Source organism: Cajanus cajan, chromosome 6 (assembly GCF_000230855.2).
Source record: "Cajanus cajan strain Asha chromosome 6, NIPB_CcT2T_4, whole genome shotgun sequence".
Lineage (NCBI taxonomy): Eukaryota > Viridiplantae > Streptophyta > Magnoliopsida > Fabales > Fabaceae > Cajanus > Cajanus cajan.
Genome location: NC_138522.1, coordinates 63,358,461 through 63,377,936, shown reverse-complemented (window position 1 = coordinate 63,377,936; position 19,476 = coordinate 63,358,461). Strand labels below are relative to the sequence as shown.

General features: G+C 29.7%; 3 protein-coding genes across 3 annotated transcripts; 2 read left to right on the top strand and 1 right to left on the bottom strand.

Moving 5' to 3' along the window:
• Positions 1 to 6,684: 6,684 nt before the first annotated feature.
• BS14A (BET1P/SFT1P-like protein 14A) lies at positions 6,685 to 9,714 on the bottom strand. The gene is made up of 6 exons (XM_020357443.3): positions 9,565 to 9,714; positions 9,397 to 9,432; positions 7,511 to 7,664; positions 7,265 to 7,321; positions 7,121 to 7,180; positions 6,685 to 6,948 (listed from the first exon to the last, which is right to left on the bottom strand). The coding sequence occupies exons 2-6, from the start codon at positions 9,408 to 9,410 to the stop codon at positions 6,859 to 6,861; spliced, it is 375 nt and encodes a 124-aa protein (XP_020213032.1). The 5' UTR covers positions 9,411 to 9,432; positions 9,565 to 9,714; the 3' UTR covers positions 6,685 to 6,858.
• A 4,468-nt stretch (positions 9,715 to 14,182) lies between these two features.
• Positions 14,183 to 16,897, top strand: LOC109798159 (ARM repeat superfamily protein). Its single transcript, XM_020358400.3, has 7 exons — positions 14,183 to 14,469; positions 14,553 to 14,686; positions 15,057 to 15,292; positions 15,376 to 15,514; positions 15,877 to 16,003; positions 16,409 to 16,527; positions 16,613 to 16,897. The coding sequence occupies exons 1-7, from the start codon at positions 14,304 to 14,306 to the stop codon at positions 16,643 to 16,645; spliced, it is 954 nt and encodes a 317-aa protein (XP_020213989.1). The 5' UTR covers positions 14,183 to 14,303; the 3' UTR covers positions 16,646 to 16,897.
• A 155-nt stretch (positions 16,898 to 17,052) lies between these two features.
• On the top strand, positions 17,053 to 19,236 carry MEF3 (Pentatricopeptide repeat (PPR) superfamily protein). The gene has a single exon (XM_020358399.3). The coding sequence runs from the start codon at positions 17,241 to 17,243 to the stop codon at positions 19,035 to 19,037; it is 1,797 nt and encodes a 598-aa protein (XP_020213988.1). The 5' UTR covers positions 17,053 to 17,240; the 3' UTR covers positions 19,038 to 19,236.
• Positions 19,237 to 19,476: the final 240 nt, after the last annotated feature.

The following is a 19,476-nucleotide window of genomic DNA, read 5'->3' as shown; positions in this document are numbered from 1 at the left end:
ATCACCTGATCTTTCCCATATAGCAACGCATCCCTAAAATGCTCAAAGGTCTTTGGTAAAGAATTTAGGAGAATAACGGCCTTGTCCTCATCTTCAAGCTTCACACCAATATTTTCGAGATCATCAATGATCTTATTGAAATCTGCCAACTGTTCTTCAATCGTTCTTGATTCCACCATCTTGAACGAGTAAAGTTGTTGCTTCAAACAAAGTCTGTGAGCCAAAGACTTTGTCATATACAAAGACTCCAATTTCTCCCACATACCAGTAGCGGTTCTCTCCTTTGCAACTTCTCTTAGTGCCTTATCACCAAGACACAATACAATTGCACTCCTCGCCCTATCAATCATACTCTTCTTCTCTGTCGGCGTCAGAGATGATGACATGTTTGTCTCCCCCTTCAACGCTTCCTCGCACCCTTGCTGAATCAAGATTGCCTCCATCTTGATCTTCCACAACCCAAAGTCGTTGGCTCCGGTGAACTTCTCAATATCAAACTTTGTTGCCATTCTTGATTATCTTTCTTTTCCACTTCCCCACAGACGGCGCCACTTGTTGAATAAATCGGGAACTTAGGAATCAAGATGATCAAAGAATATCAAAATGCAATAAGACACGAGAGAGAGAGAAAAACTGTACTGCCCTAGGCTTAACACTTAGCCTCTTTATTTATACTGTTACAAGGGTATGTATATACTGTTTTCATATGAGACAAATGAATCCCACGTGTTAATCATGCATCCACGTGTCTAACATGCACTATACATCTCAGTAACAAAGTCATTGTCTATCTCCCTGTACATTATCTGATGTATTCCAGATTCACAATTTACACGAACATTTAAGCAGGCCATGGACGGTGCTTCTGCATGCACTGTAGTGCTTTTTGACATATGTCGCACCCGCCTTGGTTGTGCATATGTTTGTTTCTTATCTCAGACACAATTGATATCCATCTATCGTTTATCTTTTTGACTTCTTTTCTTTTATGATTCCACTCTATGAATTGAAAGAGAAGCACCCGTTTTGGTAAGATTTCTTAAGGGAACGAGGCTGCAAAATCTGCTAGAATCGGCAAGAAAAATCTATGTGGACAGAAATTACGTACACAAACATTATCAGATGAATAAGAGTATATAGTCACATCCTAGATGATACATTGCTAGACAAATCTAAATATGTATGTGGCATCCGTGCAAACAAAGATGTGGAAAACGACAACTACATGCAAAAATCTTGAAATCTCAAAGGCTACATGCATGCACTAGTATATTAATTTGCATATTAGTTCAAAGAGAAAACTATCAGCATGGTTTCTCTCTAGACGATATATTTTTTTAATTAACACCACAGAGGTCTATAATGTTGGAATATTATCCTGCTACGGAACAGAGGAGCGTACTGTTGCCGCTGGCGCTACGGGACACACAGCTTTACTTTGAAAAGGCAAAGACAACAGACAAAGTAGAGGGTCACTACAGAAAAGGAGTGATAAAACACAGAGGCTCACTAGTCACTCACAAGTGGAGCCACGATACAAAAAGCAATATTCTTTAATTCTTTTATAATTTATTTTTCTTTTAAGATTATCTATTGCATAAATCATTTTAACTTTTTTTTTATATCCCTTCATCATAGCAAAAAAAAGAGAGTAAGAATAGTATTTTGTTTGGGTCATCTTCGTTTGCATAAAGAAACATAAGCGATTCACAGTTTTGAGAATTTACACTTTATATAAATGAAAATCTTGATTTTCCGGTCCTTAATTTTTATTTTTTATTTGGACAGCAAAAGATAATTATATTATAGGTATAAATGATACCAAATTCCATATACAATATCTCAAATAAAACTATCAAATTATGTCAGGGTTAATAGATAATTTACATTTAATGAATTATAAATTACCAGTTAACCGGACTTACCAATTATGCTGCACCAATTTTGAAGACTATTCCCCTACTTATATCTTCGAAACCGGTCCTTAATTTTTATACTTATATCTTCGGTTTCAAGCAAAATATAAATTAGCACCGGCTTATTCAAAACCAACACAAATTCTAATTTTGTATCGATTGAGTGATGATATATATATATATATATATATATAATGTTGATTAGAAGAAATCGTCAAATATTAGAATCTATTAAGCTAACTCGTAGGCTAACACTAATTAGAGTCAACCAAGTCAATACTAATAAAAAAAACAATATCCAAATAAAAATAACCGCTATCATTTCATTTCCGCACCTCCATCCTCAAACAAAAACATCTCTTGGAAATGTTAAATTGCTAACATATTTTTATAATATTTTTTTTCTTTCCATTTACCTCTCTCTATCTATCTATACACACCGTCGTACCTTTTTTTTCCCCCTCCTTTTCTAGCTCAATTTTTTTATCTCTCTTACATTTACTTTTAGGATTGATAAGTATATTATTGCCATTTTATGCATTTGAAATTTCAACTTGTCCTATAAACAAAGTTTTGAAGCATACAAATATTATTCAAAGTATTTTGAATGATAAATACCAAAAAAAATAAAACTTGTTAAGCATTAACAAATTCTATGAAAAGGATTTTGATAGAACCATTGGGATCAACCTAATGGTAGGGATTAAGATAGTATGCACAAGATCCTAGACTTGAATTTTGATATCATTATTATAATTTTAATAGATAATACACAGCGCATATGTTGTTATTCATTTAATCATCAAAATTTATCCACTAGATATAGGTAATTCAATTGTTCTTAAAAAAATTATTAGAATATGAACTAATAAATCGGACCAGTCATTAAACTAGTATAAGCATCAATTCAAAGTTTAATGGTTGAATTGTGAACAATAATTATTATTATCAATACAAAATTAATATTAAATAAATATAATATTACACTATTTATAACACTAAAAATTAAAATAAAATATTATTTATAGATTCATAACATTTATTGTATACATTAAATTCTGAACTATATATAATATAATATTTAAGTTTAAGTTATAATAAAATATAACAATATTTATTAACAATAACAAGTTTACATTTAGAATAAAAAGTATCAAATTAATATAATATAAACTAAAAAAACAAAGATATTAAAAATTATAAGTTAACATAAATGGTTCAATTATATGTATGAAACAAGTATTAAAAATAATTTATTTTAATTTATAGTTTTATATTAAATATTTGTATTAAAAATATTTTAAATTAAATTTTATAAGTTATATATATATATATAATTGGACCGATTTTACCAATTTTGACTAGTTTTGAACTAATTCTACCAATTTTTCACCAATTTAATGCAGAATAATTTTCTGGGTCAATCAAATCTATTTAATACTAATTCTCAATCCAACTGGTCCATTAAGTATGCATTAAGTTGGTGCTTACAATTTTTTAATATATATGATATTTGGGGATATTTATGGATAATTTATTAAAAATTATAATAAAATTTAATCATATTTTATTATTATTTTTTATTGTTTTTGAAAAATAGCTTAAAGACCATAAAGCTAAAAGCATTAGAATATTTTACCTGTTACTCAACAGTTATACTAATCAAAATGCATCGATTTGGAAACTAAAATTGAATTTTAAATATTTGAATTTCATAAGTCCAAACAAAAATCTATAAATAAAAAATAAATCAATCTTATAAGTTTGAAAGAAAGAAAAACTATATAGAACAAGTAATGATACATGTATAATAAAATTGTACAATTTATATAATATTAATTTTTTTTTTGTCTATTTCTCTTCGTCATTAATAAATCTCTCTCCATAATAATTATATAACTTGTATAATATCATAATTTAAATTTTTTTGAAAAATATCTTTCAAATTTAATAATTTAAGTAATAATCGCATTTATTACTCCACTACATCTAATTCTAAGAGATTTTTCATCGATAAATATGACTTGTATTGTTAATATATTTAAGGAATAAATACATCTAGGTTTATGACAAATGAGTAAATATCTCATTAATAGATTTTATCATAAAAATAAATAAATAAATAAATTATGGATCAATACATTTTGAAAATGAACTATGCCTCTTATAATTAAGAAAAAATAATTATTTATTTATTTATATAAAACATCGAAGTAAGTATTTATTTGTTTAAACATCTAAATGATTTAGATCTAAATTTAAATATAATTGAATCTAATTTAAAATTAGTTTAGATTGATTTTTTTTCAATTTATATTTTCTAATTTTAAAAAAATAATAAATAAGTCTCTAAATACACATTAATGTAATGAAAAATAATTTATTGTATTAGTATCTTGTTTTTTTGGGTGTCTCGTTCTCATTTCATATAAATGCATTTTAATCTAAAATACAAATATATAACGAAAGGAAAAAAGACACAAAATAAAAGATTTTAAAATTAACTTAAAAACAATAATTTATACGAAAAACTAACAATTTTATTAATAGCATCATTGTAATATGAAGTAATTTACGATATAAGATTACAAGAAACTAGTATTTTAACCTATATAATACACACGTAAAATATTTATTATATGTAACTAAAAATTATAATAAATTATATATAAAAATAAATATTATGTTTAAATATATAAATTATATTTAAAATTTGTATTAATAGATATTTTTAAACATGAATTATACTTTAAATTTATGATAAATAATTTATATTATAGAATAATATTATTTTTATTTATTGATAATTTATTTTTAAAATATTAAATTTAATTCATAAATAATATGAAAATAAAAAGCAAATTAATTAAGAAGTTAAAAAAATTCCTAAAACCCCTTTTGTAAAAAAAAACTCATAAAATATTTTTGTACAAGATAGATATTTATATTTAATATATAAAAGTTGATTGAGCTAGTATGAAAAAATAGTCTTCAATTTGAATTAAATAAGTTTTTAATTTTAATATTAAATCTGAAATTTAATACAATACAATTTTAAATAGTTTTATTTTAATATTTTAATTTTTGTCTGGATTTTTTTAAGATGGGATTACATAACTTTATTGGTCTACAAATGAGTATAATATTAAGTATGTGTTTGGTAGAGAAGAATGAAATAAGTAAGAAATAGAATAGAAAGAAATAAAAAATAAATAGAAATAGGTAAAAAAAAAAAAGAGTAAAATCTTAGTTATTTGATTAAAATAAATAAATGAAAAATAAGTGAAAAATAATATATATATATATATATATATATATATATATATATATATAATAGAAAGGAGAGATAAATAAATAAATAAAATTAAATAAAAGGGTAAGATCATCCATCTTTTAATTTCTATCCATTCTATTCTTTTCCGACCGAACAATTTTACTTATTTTTACTATCTCCACCCTATTTCTTACCGATTTATCCTGTATCAAACAAGGCATAAGAGAAATACTAGAACCAAATGATTTTACCTAACCTCGGACCTGTAGGAATTCTGGCCACAAAGGCTTCATGTCACCCTGTCCAACGTAAGCAGCCATCTTTTAGCCCTAAAAATGAAATATGGGCTTTCCCATGAATAATAATGTTCTTGCAGATAAAAACAACGGAAGTGTACGAATGATCTCATTTTTGCCAAGGGAAAGAAAATGCATTGCATAAAAATTATAAATATACAATACACCTCTAAATTTACAGTATTGCTTCTTTTTTTTTGCATAAATTTATATAAAAATCTGAATTTGAGCCAAAATCAATCCTAGATGTTATTTTGTCGACTAAGAGTTATCCTCCACCATTATATATAATTTTGATTATATGACACATGATAACAAGTTTAAAGTTTACAAACGTTTACAAATAATAACAGTTTTTTTTTGTTACAATGAACCTAATAATACAATATTAAATGATAACATATGGGTCAATAAACCTAATAATATAACTATAAAATATCTTAAAATTTAAATTCTAACTTAACGATAAAACTAATTTTTATCATACTATTTTAACTATATTATTAGTTAATGTGATATCTGATCCTAAAAATTAATTCGTAATACACTATTTTAATTATATTACTAGCAATTCTCCAACTTGACGCATATATGTTTTGTTTCTCGATTCGATGTAGATCGATGTCTAGGACTAGGTATTGCTACTCGTGTGCTAGTTCATATGAAATTTGGGTCAAGGTAAGCTGCAGAATTTGACAGTAGTCAATTCACCCTTTTGCTTTATTTAAAATTATACTTATAATACAATTTTTAACTCTTTAAAGAATATAAATTTTAGTTTCTGAAAAATACTAATAAATTTTTAAACAATTCTTTAATTAAAAAATGTTAAGAGATCATCTGTTCATCACTTACATAATTCGTAAAGCAGAAGTTTGAGTTTGAATTTCGAAGGATCTATTAGAATTTTTACTACGGTCGTCAACAATTCAGAAAACACTGCGTACGAAACAAAAAATATTTTTTGTCATGAAAAAGAAAAATATTTCAAGGGTGATGATTGTGTATAATTCTTTCCTTTAAAATATAGACGATTAGTCAGTCCTTTGTTGTGTTAAGTGCTAGGGCTCCACTGAGTGGCAGATTGTGGGGAGGCAATAAGAGAGACCCACGTAGATACATCTAAAATTGAGCCAAAAACAATTTCAAAACAAAAGGTCTATTCAATTGAGTAGGTGAAAGATAATACTAGTAAATATACCGCAAATCGGATATGGACATTACTCGTTGGATTGAATTCAATACCTGTTTGAAACATCAAACCTTGATACATAATATCTTACAGGGGTAGCAGTAGCATTAATTACAGTAATAGAGTAAATAGCTTCCTCTCGGATCAAACGTAAAGCTGATAGTTGAATGAAAGATCAAGTTACCTAGTGAGGTAGTATATTATAAGAAAAAGCACCACAAAAGATGCTACAAGTGTAAACATTCTCCGGCTGGATTTGGTCTCGAATACCTGAAAGATGAGACAAAATCATTGAAACAGATATGAATAAAACTCCACTGCCCCCTTTCTTCTTCCTCCCAAAAAAAAAATATCGAGGAAGCAGATGACAAGTGAAAAGGGAAAGGAAAAACTACAAATAAACACTCGTTCAAAAGCCATATAGGGTTAAAAATCTACATACCATTTTAAATTTGTCCATGGTGCCCGAAAGGACTCCTCTTGATGAATCCATATCATTCCCCTGAATTAATAGCATCTTATTAAAGCAGAACTAATAAATAGCAGAAAAAATGCAAAATAATATCAACAGTTTCAGTAAACACACCATTCGATCCAGCATGCGGTTATGGCTATCCACCTCCTCATTTATATCACCTGATAACTGTTGGAATCACACCATCAGTTCTAGACTATCATGCAACTGCCTACTACATCTGTATGAATTACAATTCTAAACACTTACTAGATCTTTAGACACTCTAGAAAAAGACGGGATTTAAAGACCCAAATAGATAAATAAATAAAGGAGGTCTAGCCGTCTAAGGTATGTTGATAGTAATAGTAAACTTACTCTTTTCAGCAGACTGACTCTATCTTGCAATCCATCCAATGCCTGCTCATTATCGTGTTCATCAATTTCGTGGGAAGAGGAGTAAAGAGATGATGCTCTGATGCCACCCTCCTCGATACCATCAAAAAGGGAAACTCTATTGTTACGGTTGTCTCTAAAACAAAAACAAGTACAAGCAACCAAATGGTCACGTGACATGACAAACACAAACAAGATAAATTTCCTTTCGACATAGTTAAACTGTTTAAAAAAACGGAGAGTCATCAGATATGAGACATCTCCATATTGCATAAAATATCAAGATTTATAAATAACATAAATAGAAAGGAAAAAATATGTCTAAGGACTCTAAGCATTTCAAATATCTTGGCCTATAAATAAAAACACCATATTTTCCAGATAGATTTTAATTTGGTTTACTATTATATTAAGCCCTTTTACACAGTCATGATAGCTCACACTGCCCAAAGAATTTGACTTAGTCTTTATAAACAGAGAGATAGTGTATAAATGTTTTGTGCTGTCAAGCTGATAGTGGATCAAGGTTAAGCTCTTCCAAGTATCATAAACAGAGACTGAATAAATAGCCATTAAAAACTGATCAACCAAAGCTTCACTATGTCATACACTCGTCATAAAACAAAAAACAAGCAATCATTTAACTGCTAGGGTTTGAATGCATCCAAATTTACAGGAGATTATTGAAGCAACATATGCAGCAAGTTATCAAATGGTTAATTGAAAACAAAAACTAAGGCGTAATTCTCAATGTACAGAATCATAAAGTTGCACACCTCACCAGTACAGAAAGAGATTGATAAATTTATAACAAGAAAAAAACGCTAGGTGAATTTCTATAGCACACTGCATGTCATATTGCATATATCAACAACTAAGACCAAACTGAAGAAGAGAGACATAAACTATAACTTAAATTAGGAAGAGAGACTTGAGAAAAACTATAGTACTTCTCCTTGTCCAAGTTGCACAGCAGAGCCACTGGCCTATAAGGACCAGTTCACCAAAATCATCCCTGATTTTAGACTAAAGATCAATATGATCAAATGTCATATGGAAGTTTCTAATGAATTCCCTCAGAAAAATTTCCCATAATTTTCTCTGCTAGGTGATTAGGATTATTATATTAAATTCACAACATACTTCCATCCAGCACAAGTCATGTAAAAATGCAAAACAGTTAAACAAGTTAATAAAAGCCTATATCAACAAACGGTATACATTGTAGAAAACCACCCGTTGTATTCTTGGAGCGTATGAAACATGCTATCGAAAGAGGGGAAACAAGGAGAACCAGAAAGTTGTTCATTAAATTCTATTTAGAGGAATCTGAATGCAATTTGACATGCCCACACTCACCTAACTTTCAAGTCACACTAATTGATCATACACAGTTAGACTCAACTTGAGAGAACCAATTAAATAAAATAGACATTCTCCTTCAGACAACACTCCTCATATCCGTTTCATGATTAACGCAGGTAGTCAGATCAAAATTATTCCAATTGGACGATACAAGGATCAGCGAATTGCTCGACTCTCTATCAGTCTATCTATACTTCACCAGTCCAGCTACTTCCTTCAACACAATTTCACTCCTATTGAGCAAATACAACGTGCACAACAAAGTTGTACTAGACCGAAACAAAATCACAGCTCCGAAGCTGCGATTAACGAATCAATTACACTCATCAATTAATCATCACATCGAAATCCAAATCGTATAACACTATAACCACGCCGTATCCGTGGATCTAGAGTAACCGAACAAATATTGCCTAGCCTAGCACAGACGAATTAAACAAATTTCATCGCGATTTAAGAAGCTTCTTGAGAGAATAAATTTCAAACCAGTGATCCATACTAACCGTCTAGCATTCATGGCTCACGAGATCGTCCAATCACTGTTTCCAGAACAAAATTATCGCAATTAATTAACCGATAATTCCCAAAGATGAACGCTGAAATCAAAAAAGCGAAGAAAGTGCACAAAACAAAATCCAGATCCGAAGGAATATCGAAGGTTGTGGGCGAACCTGTGGACGGGAAGCGAGGACTTTGATCGTGGTTGGTAACTGAGCAGAGGTGAACACAAAAGAGAAGGAGGAGGAAGAAATTGACGGTGGGGTTTATATATTATAGGGTGCGAGCCAGCGCTTAAGGAATGAGGAGTGTTTATCATCACATTATACATCAATGTATATCATTAAACTATATATTATTTATTTTATAATAACTGGCATAAAAATTACATTTCATGTCTAGTGTGTTTTAAAAATATATGGAAAAATTAGTAATTAATAATAAATTTTTGAGTAATTATAATTTTAAAGACACCTTTTTTTTAAATAATGAAAAGAAAAATAGTAGTTTGATAGATGATTAAAAATATAAAGTAATCTCTTTATTAAAAGTATAGAAATAGTTTTTGAGGTATAGTTTAAGAAGTGACTATAAATAGAGTAGTTTTTTTTATTAATAGTATAAATTATTTTTAATTTTTTTATTTTAAGTAATTTTTAATTAATTGATTGATTTATTTTACATTAACCGGATATAAAAAATGATGACCTTGTTTGCTTAGGAAATATTTATGCTTTTTTTCATAAAAAAAGAAAATAGGTAAGGTTTATATGTACGGTATATCTCTTTACATAGAGAATTTACACGAACGAATGTAATTGTTATATAATGAGTTGATCGTTTTTCCTGATTTTTTAAGAGATATTATTGTTATTGATCCTGTCAACAAATGTTTATAAGATGTGATTTTCAAAATATCTGATACGTGTTTACTTGTGGTTAATTTGCTTGTTCAATTTAATTTGTTCTATACAAATAGAGTAAAAACTCTCTATTTCCCTTTTTTCTCTATTTATTTGATTACTAAATTTTAAGAGTATAAATTTCACCCTCTATTAACTATTATCTTAAAAAAAAAAAAAAAAAACTCTCTTTCTCCCAAAATGTATATCATTTTTTTTTTTTAATATTTAGAAAATGGAAGAAAAAAAAGTAAAAGAAAAAGATCTAAATTCATATAATTCAGAGTACTTTCCTTAACTTTCCATACGGTAGACTTACATTTTCCATGATACCTGCCTTTTACACCTTTGGCCACTTTATGCTAACAGTGTTCAAAATATAATGAAATTTTTATAACTTGTATCAATGATATTTTAAATTTTTAATTATTAATCACTAGTCAAAAGATTAGTTTATTTCAAAATGTAAAAAATTATAATAGTGTGTTTGGATGAGAAATTTTATAAATTTTATAAATTTTAAATTCTTGATATTTGAATTACTTTGATTTTAATTTCTATTATTGTTAAAATATTTTGTTTTGATAAGTCAATTTAAATTTCTCAAATTTTAAATTGTTGGGTTGAATATGATAATTTGATTCCACCATGGTAAAATTTATTTTAAAAATATATTATATGTTGATATTTTTAAACTAAATTTTATAAAAATAAATATTAACTAATTTTTAAATATTTAATAATTTTAAAAATTAATATTAGATAATATTTAATAATTTTAAAAATATTTTTGAATATTAAATAATTAAAAATATGAAGAGATAAAATAAAATATAAATAAATTAAGAAAAAATATATGAAAATTTTCAAATTCTTACTTTTTTTTGAAGAATTTGAAATTCTACTATTTCAATAAATTTCATAAATGCTTAAATTTCAAATTTTTTATAAATTTTTAGTCCAAACAAGGTATTTCACCTTAAAGAATTTGAAATTCTTCAAATAAATAAATTTTACTATTTAAATTTTCCGTCCAAACACAGAAGAAGAAGAAGAAAAAAATTTGGCATTTCTCGACGTTTTTTTTCCCTCTATGCATATCACATGTAATTGTACCCTTAACAGCATATTTAATGAAGTAAACTATTTACTAACTAAAAAAATGTAAAGATGTATGGAGTAAAATAATATTACTCTTACGTAAATTTTGATCTTTTACTTTTATAATATAAACTACGTGTTTTTACCATTTTTGATTTCCCGTTAATAATGAAGTTAATAATGAAATAAGAGATGACCTGCATGAAGAATAAAATACTAATTTTTGAAGAATAAGTAAAACACGAATATATATATATATATATATATATATATATATATATGGAGAAATTCAATTATTCTAAAAATAAGTTTTTTTAAATTAATTATAACCAATAACTTATATTTTATATTAAATTTCAACGATTCAATCATTGGATTAAAATTTTATAATATATAGATTAATTTTGCAATTTTTTAAAAAATTTAAAAATTATTTTATATTTTGTTTCATTAATTCAAATAAACAGATAGTCATAAAAACTTTTTTTATATATTAATTTAAATTAATAAAATGAAGTATCAAATAATTTTTAAATTTTTTAAAAAATTACAAATTTGGTCTATGCATTCAATTTTTTTTAATTTATTTGTTTGATCATTGAAATTTGATGTAAAACATGAATTATTGATTAAGTAAATTTAGGTAGGCTTATTCTTATAGTAAGTAAAAGATGTAAGTTTAATTATTTCAACCATTGTACATGATAATATTACTAATTAGATCAAGTATAAAAAATTACTTACAATTCTATATTTATTTGGTAGTTCATCACATCAATTTATTTTAATTTACTAAATGATATTTAAATTACATGTAAATATTTATTGTTAGATAACATATCTAATAAAATTCAAATAAATTGAAATTCGACATACATAATCATAAGCACAATATCATCAAATACAACGTTTGAATAAATTAAATTTATATTTTACAAAAAATTATTGAATGTGTCATTTCACTAATTTGACACCATGATATCAAATGATCCCTACCACACACGTATATAAGATTCATTATTGCAAATATGAATCATCATATTAAATGGGACTTATTTAAAATAAAAAAAACTTACAAATATTTTATATTAGTTATTATTGTTTTCATTATGGCACATGTCTCATCTTTATATCATAAGCATTTGATTTTCTATTAAATTTTAAAAAAATATCTATTTTATTTTATTTAACAGTTATTTCAGTTACATGTCATCTTCAAATAACAACTTGAAGATGACCTATGATAAAAATATTTAAAAGTGTATTTTATCATTTAATAGTTTTCACAAAAATACTAATAATTGACTTAGGTTGATGGATTATTCTATGTTATTTGGAGTCAACTCCATATATGAGGAAAAAAAACATAAGAGTCGACTCTATATCGCAAAAGGAGTGTCTTTTCTTATATTATCAGTTGAAACTTTGGTTTTCAAATGTTAAAGGGTACTTGACATCTAAAGAGTACTCAATGTTGGGTTGAAGTAATTAGTCCAAAGAGGTTGATTTGATTGAAATTTACTCAAAGTACATAGTCAACCAAGAAGTAAATTAAAGAACTTGATCTAAAGGAGTTTATTGAGAGATCATCTAAGAGTTTAACTCAAATAAGTTATATAGGAGGTCGACCATAAAACTCAACCTAAAGAAGTCAACCTTAAGCTCGACCAAAAATTTTGGTGAGTACATTATCCTTTATTTATAAGCTAAACAAGTAAGATTAAAATCTAAGTTATCATAAAGATAAAATCGACCTAAAGATTTAACACTCTCCACCCCTTTCTATTCATTACAATTACTAAAAAAAATGCATATTAATTTAAATAAAACTACAAAATTCCATAAATATTTTGCAAAGGTAAAAGATTTACATTTTATTTCTAGTTGAATAAATGAAATACAATTAAAACTAATAATAAATAATCAAAAGGTCCACTTGGCTTTCCAAAATGGCATACAAATATTTATAAACTAAGCAATTGAAATATACAAATAAAGCACAAACCAGCCAAAACACTTGAGAACTATCCCAAGTCCCAATGTCATGTCTTTTTAGAGCATGGAATCCAAATTGCAACCTAAGAGGTCTAAGCCTCGTAACAAATATCAACCCTTGATTGATTCTCACTTGCAAATGGCATTCTACATGTCTTGCTCTCAAACCATCATCCCCTAAATAGTGTAAACACATATTTGATAGATATATCTCTCAAGCCTCACATTTTTAAGGAGATTGTTTCTCAATCTCTCATTATAAAATAAATTGTTTATCTTTTTCTCACAAAACATGAATAATTCATATCTTGGAAGATAGGATTATGCTTTAAAGATATGCATTTTCAAATTAGTGTCTACATTATTTAAGAAACTTTGGTTTGAATTTAAAACTAAAATAATTTACTCCTATTACCATAGTGTCAAGAACAATGATATAATTAGTTAAGAGAAATATTTAAAAATATTTTTTTTTAATATAATAAAAGGATGAGAGATATTTCTCGAATCTCTCATTTTTTTCCCCAATTTATCTGTTATAGTTTTAAATAAAAGTTTATTTTTTTTAAATAATAAAAAACAACTTTATATTATAATATAATTTTTTATCATAAATTTTAAAATATATTTGATATATTAAAAATATTTTGTTATTATAAATTTAATTATAATCATAATATTATATTCACAAATATTTATTTATTATAAATTAAAATTATATAAAACAAATATTTATCTATACATTATAGAAATTAATATATTGGTCGAATAATATAAAAGTATGTTTACGCAGCGAAAATAAGAAAAACTAGCTGAAAACAAGGAGCGGCTAACTAGTAACTACGGCGGTATCGGATTCGCTGGTACGCCGTGGAAGGTAGAGAAGGGGGCGTCAGTGTCACAACAACCTGTCTATGGCTATGGATTCGTCGAACGACGTGGCTTTGGGTTCCTCGGAGATGGAGAAGTTCCTCTGTGAGTTGTTGCTGGATTCCTCCCAGCCAATTTCTGAGCGTTTCAGAGCACTCTTCTCTCTCCGCAACCTCAAAGGCCCCGCCCCTCGCCACGCCCTTATTCTCGGTTAGTTTACTATATCCCTTTACTCTCCACAACCCTAAATGGATTCTTATTCCTCTTCTTCTTCTTCTTCTTCTTTATTGTAGCAACAAGGGATTCGTCGAATTTGTTGGCGCATGAAGCTGCATTTGCGTTGGGTCAAATGCAGGAATTGGAAGCCGTCCCTGCTTTGGCCTCAGTTCTCAATGATCTTTCTTTGCATCCCATTGTTCGCCACGAGGTAGGTACCCCTTAACCACTACTTTTAATTTGTCTGTTACAACTGTTTGAATAAACTTTTACATGCATTAAGATAAAAAAAAAAACAAGAAGGGGCGATGAATTAAACTTCTCTCTAAAGTTAAACTTAACTTTTATAAAAACTCTCTTATTTAGGTTTTTTTTTTTTTTTTTTTTTTTTTTTTTTTTTTTTTCCATAAACCGAAATCTACCAATTGATGTTAGCATATGAAAAAAGCTCAATTTGTTTTACCTTTTATTTTGTTTTTTACAAGGGTACGAAGTGTACAAATTGATTTTAGCTTTTTTTATTTATTATTATTATCATTTTCCCACTTTTTGGGGTGATTGAGTTTGTTATAATGGCTTAGGCGGCCGAGGCACTGGGTGCTATTGGTTCAGATGGCAATGTTCCTCTCCTGAAGAGTAGTTTGGATTCGGATCCGGCGCAGGAGGTTCGAGAAACATGTGAGTTGGCTCTTCAACGGATTCAGCATTTAAAAGATGCTGGCAATACTGATGCATTGACTGCAACTGAAGTATCTCCTTTTAAGTCTGTTGATCCAGCTGCACCAGCGACTTCCTGTTCTTCTGTTGATCAATTAAGGTTTGCCGGGTTCATGCTATTAGAAAGAATCTCGTCATAACTGAGTAAATAGTAGGTTGCTGACTTGTATTCATCAATACTAGGAAAGTACTTCTTGATGAAGAAAAAGATATGTATGAACGCTATGCAGCTCTTTTTGCACTTCGAAATGACGGTGGAAATGAAGCTGTTGCTGCTATTATTGATTCCTTGGGCTCAAAAAGTGCTTTACTGCGCCATGAGGTTTGACAAGCACACTTGTTTATGTAGTTTTTATCTACATCATGGTTTGTATCAATAGTTGATAAGCTGTGCACTATACTTGAAGAGATATCAGGTGTGGTAGAGCTGCATGGTGATATGTTAGCCTTTTGTTTTAATAAAAATAGCATTTGATATATCATTTATACTTTACATGTGGAACTATCCTTTGGAATGGAATAAACATGAAATTGTCATGGTAAGAGTAGCCATTAGTCCTCGAGTATAAAAAAAGTTATTTAAACTTTTAAGTAATGATATTAGATGACTGTTTTGTGGATTTGATTTTGATTTGCCTACACCAGTTTGAATCTATCATTTTTTTAATATTCTGTAATTTTTAGGTTGCATATGTTTTGGGTCAATTGCAAGACAAAGTTGCTTCAGCTGCTCTATCCAATATACTTAAAGATCTGAATGAACACCCAATGGTTAGACATGAGGCTGCTGAAGCTCTTGGTTCGATTGCAGGTATTGCTGCCAGAATTTAAATGGCATGATCCCTTTTACTTTCGAAGTAAAACATAACAAGACTCCTTTAATAAGATAAGCAAGCAAAAGGCTAGAATCATTGAATAAAGTACAAACGCAAAGAAAACCTCCGGCTGTATCAGCTATGTCCTTCCTTGGCTTTCACTCCCATGAATCAGATAGTGCTATATGTTCCACCACAACCGTCCAATGCTATGTCTATGATATATGCCAAGTTTCAGTTTATTTTACAGGGTTCTTGTCAACTCTTTTTAATCTTTTGGTCTTCTATAGTAGTTGATTACTTACCATTCATTACCATGTCCTTGTGCAAACTTCAAAATATAAAATCTCCTTGTTTACATTGTGGATTGTTTACATAGTTGCTTTGTTATGTGCCCTTAGATGACCAAAGTGTAGCACTTCTCGAGGAGTTTTCAGCAGATCCAGAGCCTCTTGTCTCGCAGAGTTGTGAAGTGGCTCTAAGTATGCTTGAATATGAACGATCAGGGAAATCATTTGAGGTATATACCATATAGTAGTTACTAAGTATTTGCATTTTTTGCTTCGATGTTTGTTGACACGGCCTTCTTTTTGTCTTGGTTGCAGTTCCTGTTCATGCGCACTCCAATTGTGCATTAAAAGTTTTCTCGCGGTTACCAAGACATGAAAAACGAGCGGGTGCGTGAGAATGAAGAGACACAAACACAGTGATATACAAAGAAATAGATAGCAAATGTTGGATTTCTGACTTACAATTGATTAAATTAAGAAACATTAGCCTTCTTTATATAAACACCAATTGAACTATGGTTTTGTTAAGTTATGAAAAATGACATTTGTGATGAACAGGAAGCATACAATTGTTCAAATAATGTCTATCTTTTTCTATCATGTCTCTACCACCTTGGGATAAGTTTTGTCATCACTATTTTCTGTTAAAATATAGGAAAACTCTGGCTGCTTGATTACTGTCTGATGATCATAAGGCAATTCGATTAGGAAGATAATTTTTCTTTCTCACACGGGCATCAAATCGACACTAATGCTTTTCTTTTTGATAACAGGCGCTAATGATTTTCTTAGAACCAAAATCTGCAATAAATAAACCAGTGCAATATAAGGTTGTCGGTAACGTAATAATGCTTTGATTTGATTGTTCTTACGACAAAGTCCGAAGTTTACATAGCATATCACTCCCCCATCTGTCGTTCTGCGTTATTGTTACCGAACTAACATGCGTACTGCACCCCTCATTTCATCACAAAACCCTCTCGAAACCCTTCGTGCCTTTTTCTCTTGTGCCAAGGTTCTCCCTTTGGCGCAGCAACTTCACGCTCGGGTCATCATCAACGGGCTTCACAGGGAGGTTTTTTATGGTTCCAACATCACCAATGCCTATGTCCAGTCAGGTTCTCTTTCACTGGCTACAAAAGCTTTTGATCAGATCACCGTAAAGAACCTTCATTCTTGGAACACCATCATCTCCGGTTACTCAAAACGCAGTCTCTATGGTGATGTTTTGCAGCTTTTCAAACGCTTGCGAAGTGAGGGCAGTGCAGTTGATAGCTTCAACTTGGTGTTTGCCATTAAAGCGAGTCAAAGGTTGCTGCTTTTAAATAATGGGAGATTGCTTCATTGCTTGGTCATCAAATCTGGGTTGGAAGGAGACCTTTTCATCGTGCCTGCTCTGTTGGAGATTTACGCTGATTTGGGGTCCCTGAACGATGCCCACAAGCTGTTTGAAAGATATTCTTACAGAAGCTCGGTTATGTGGGGTTTTATGATAAAGGGGTATTTGAAATTTTCTCAAGTATCCAAAGTTTTTGAGCTACTCTCTTGTATGACTAATTTTGGTTTTCAATGGGATGCTTTCACAATGGAAGGCTTAGTTCGAGCCTGTGCAAACGTGTTGGCTGGGAGAGAAGGGAAAGCATCTCATGGGGTGTGTATAAAGAACAATCTTTTGGTGAATGTCTGTTTGCTGACATCTGTTATAGATATGTATATGAAATGTGGCTTTATTCATTATGCATTTAGGTTGTTTGAAGAAGCTATTGACCATAAAGACGTGGTTCTATGGAGTGCTGTTATTAATGGGTGTGCTAAGATAGGGAAATTTCATAAAGCTTTGTCTGTGTTCAAAAGGATGCTGGAAAACTTAATTACCCCAAATCCGGTGACGTTGGCTGGCGTAATTCTAGCTTGCTCTGGTGTGGGGTCTTTGAAACTGGGAATGAGTGTGCACGGCTTTGTGATTAGAAACATGGTTGAATTGGATGTGGTAAATTATACTAGACTTGTGGACATGTATTCCAAATGCGGGTGTGTCAAAGCTGCTAACAGAATCTTCTGTATGATGCCGGCAAAAAGTGTAGTCTCTTGGACTGCAATGATAAATGGATACGCAATGCATGGCTTGTATTTGGAAGCTCTTTATACTTTTGATCAAATGACACAGAATGCATGTGTCATATCAGGAAAACACGTCCCCAACTCAGTTACATTCACTTCAGTTCTATCCGCTTGTAGTCACTCTGGAATGGTTCAGGAGGGGTTAAGGATCTTTAATTCTATGAAAGATTATGGCATTTCTCCAACTGAGGAACACTGTGCCTACATGATAGGTATATTAGCTAGAGCTGGTCTATTTGATGCAGCATTAACCTTTCTATCAAACATGCCCATAAAACCCGGTCCTAGTGTCTGGGGAGCTCTGTTAAGTGCATGTAGATTCCATAAACGAGTTGATCTTGCTGACAAAATAGCAAAAACTCTTTCACTTTTGGAGCCTAATGATTTGTCCTGGCATGCATCATTGTGGAACATATATGGTGATGGTAGGATGTGGGGAATAGGAGAGATGGTAATGGCTGAAGAGGGGTTGAATAAGAGTGTTGACTTTTCCTCAATTGAAGTCAAGAACAAGTTATATGTATTTAGTTCTGATGATACGCTTGCATCCATAAGAACACATATCAGTCATACATGGAATTCTCTCAGTAGAGAAATGAGAGAAAATGCTTGGTTATGAACTTATGATTCATATTTGGAGAGAAATGTTCCAAACTTTTGTAGTCCTAGGTGTTGTTGATTGTGAAAGAGTTGGGGATTTTCGAATTCTCAATTTGTCGTGACTCAACATACTGAAATTGTGTAATGTAACAATAATTCCTGAAATTGTGTAATGTAACGATAATCATGAATCAGTATGACCAGATAACTGCTCCTAATACTATGCTTGTAGGAGTACACTCAAACAGAATATAGTTACCAATGGGTTATATGCCTTCTTGACGCACTATTTCTTCTTGAAGTTGTGCACCTGATGATTTTGAGAGCGTTGTTCACTTTCCTTCTATTTTTTTGCATGTTATTGTCAACAAAATAAGGTGAGTTGCCCATGATTTATACTTGATAGTGATATCATGGCTTAAATCATAGTTGAAGTTTGGTGAGAATGTTGACATCTC

Coding starts and splice junctions, on each gene's coding strand:
- LOC109798159 (XM_020358400.3), top strand. CDS start 14,304: ATGGCTATGGATTCGTCGAACGACGTGGCTTTGGGTTCCTCGGAGATG. Junction 15,515..15,876: donor GTGCTTTACTGCGCCATGAG/GTTTGACAAGCA, acceptor TGTAATTTTTAG/GTTGCATATGTTTTGGGTCA. Junction 16,528..16,612: donor GATCAGGGAAATCATTTGAG/GTATATACCATA, acceptor TCTTGGTTGCAG/TTCCTGTTCATGCGCACTCC.
- MEF3 (XM_020358399.3), top strand. CDS start 17,241: ATGCGTACTGCACCCCTCATTTCATCACAAAACCCTCTCGAAACCCTT.
- BS14A (XM_020357443.3), bottom strand. Junction 7,322..7,510: donor GAGTCAGTCTGCTGAAAAGA/GTAAGTTTACTA, acceptor TGATTCCAACAG/TTATCAGGTGATATAAATGA. Junction 6,949..7,120: donor CCATGGACAAATTTAAAATG/GTATGTAGATTT, acceptor CTCATCTTTCAG/GTATTCGAGACCAAATCCAG.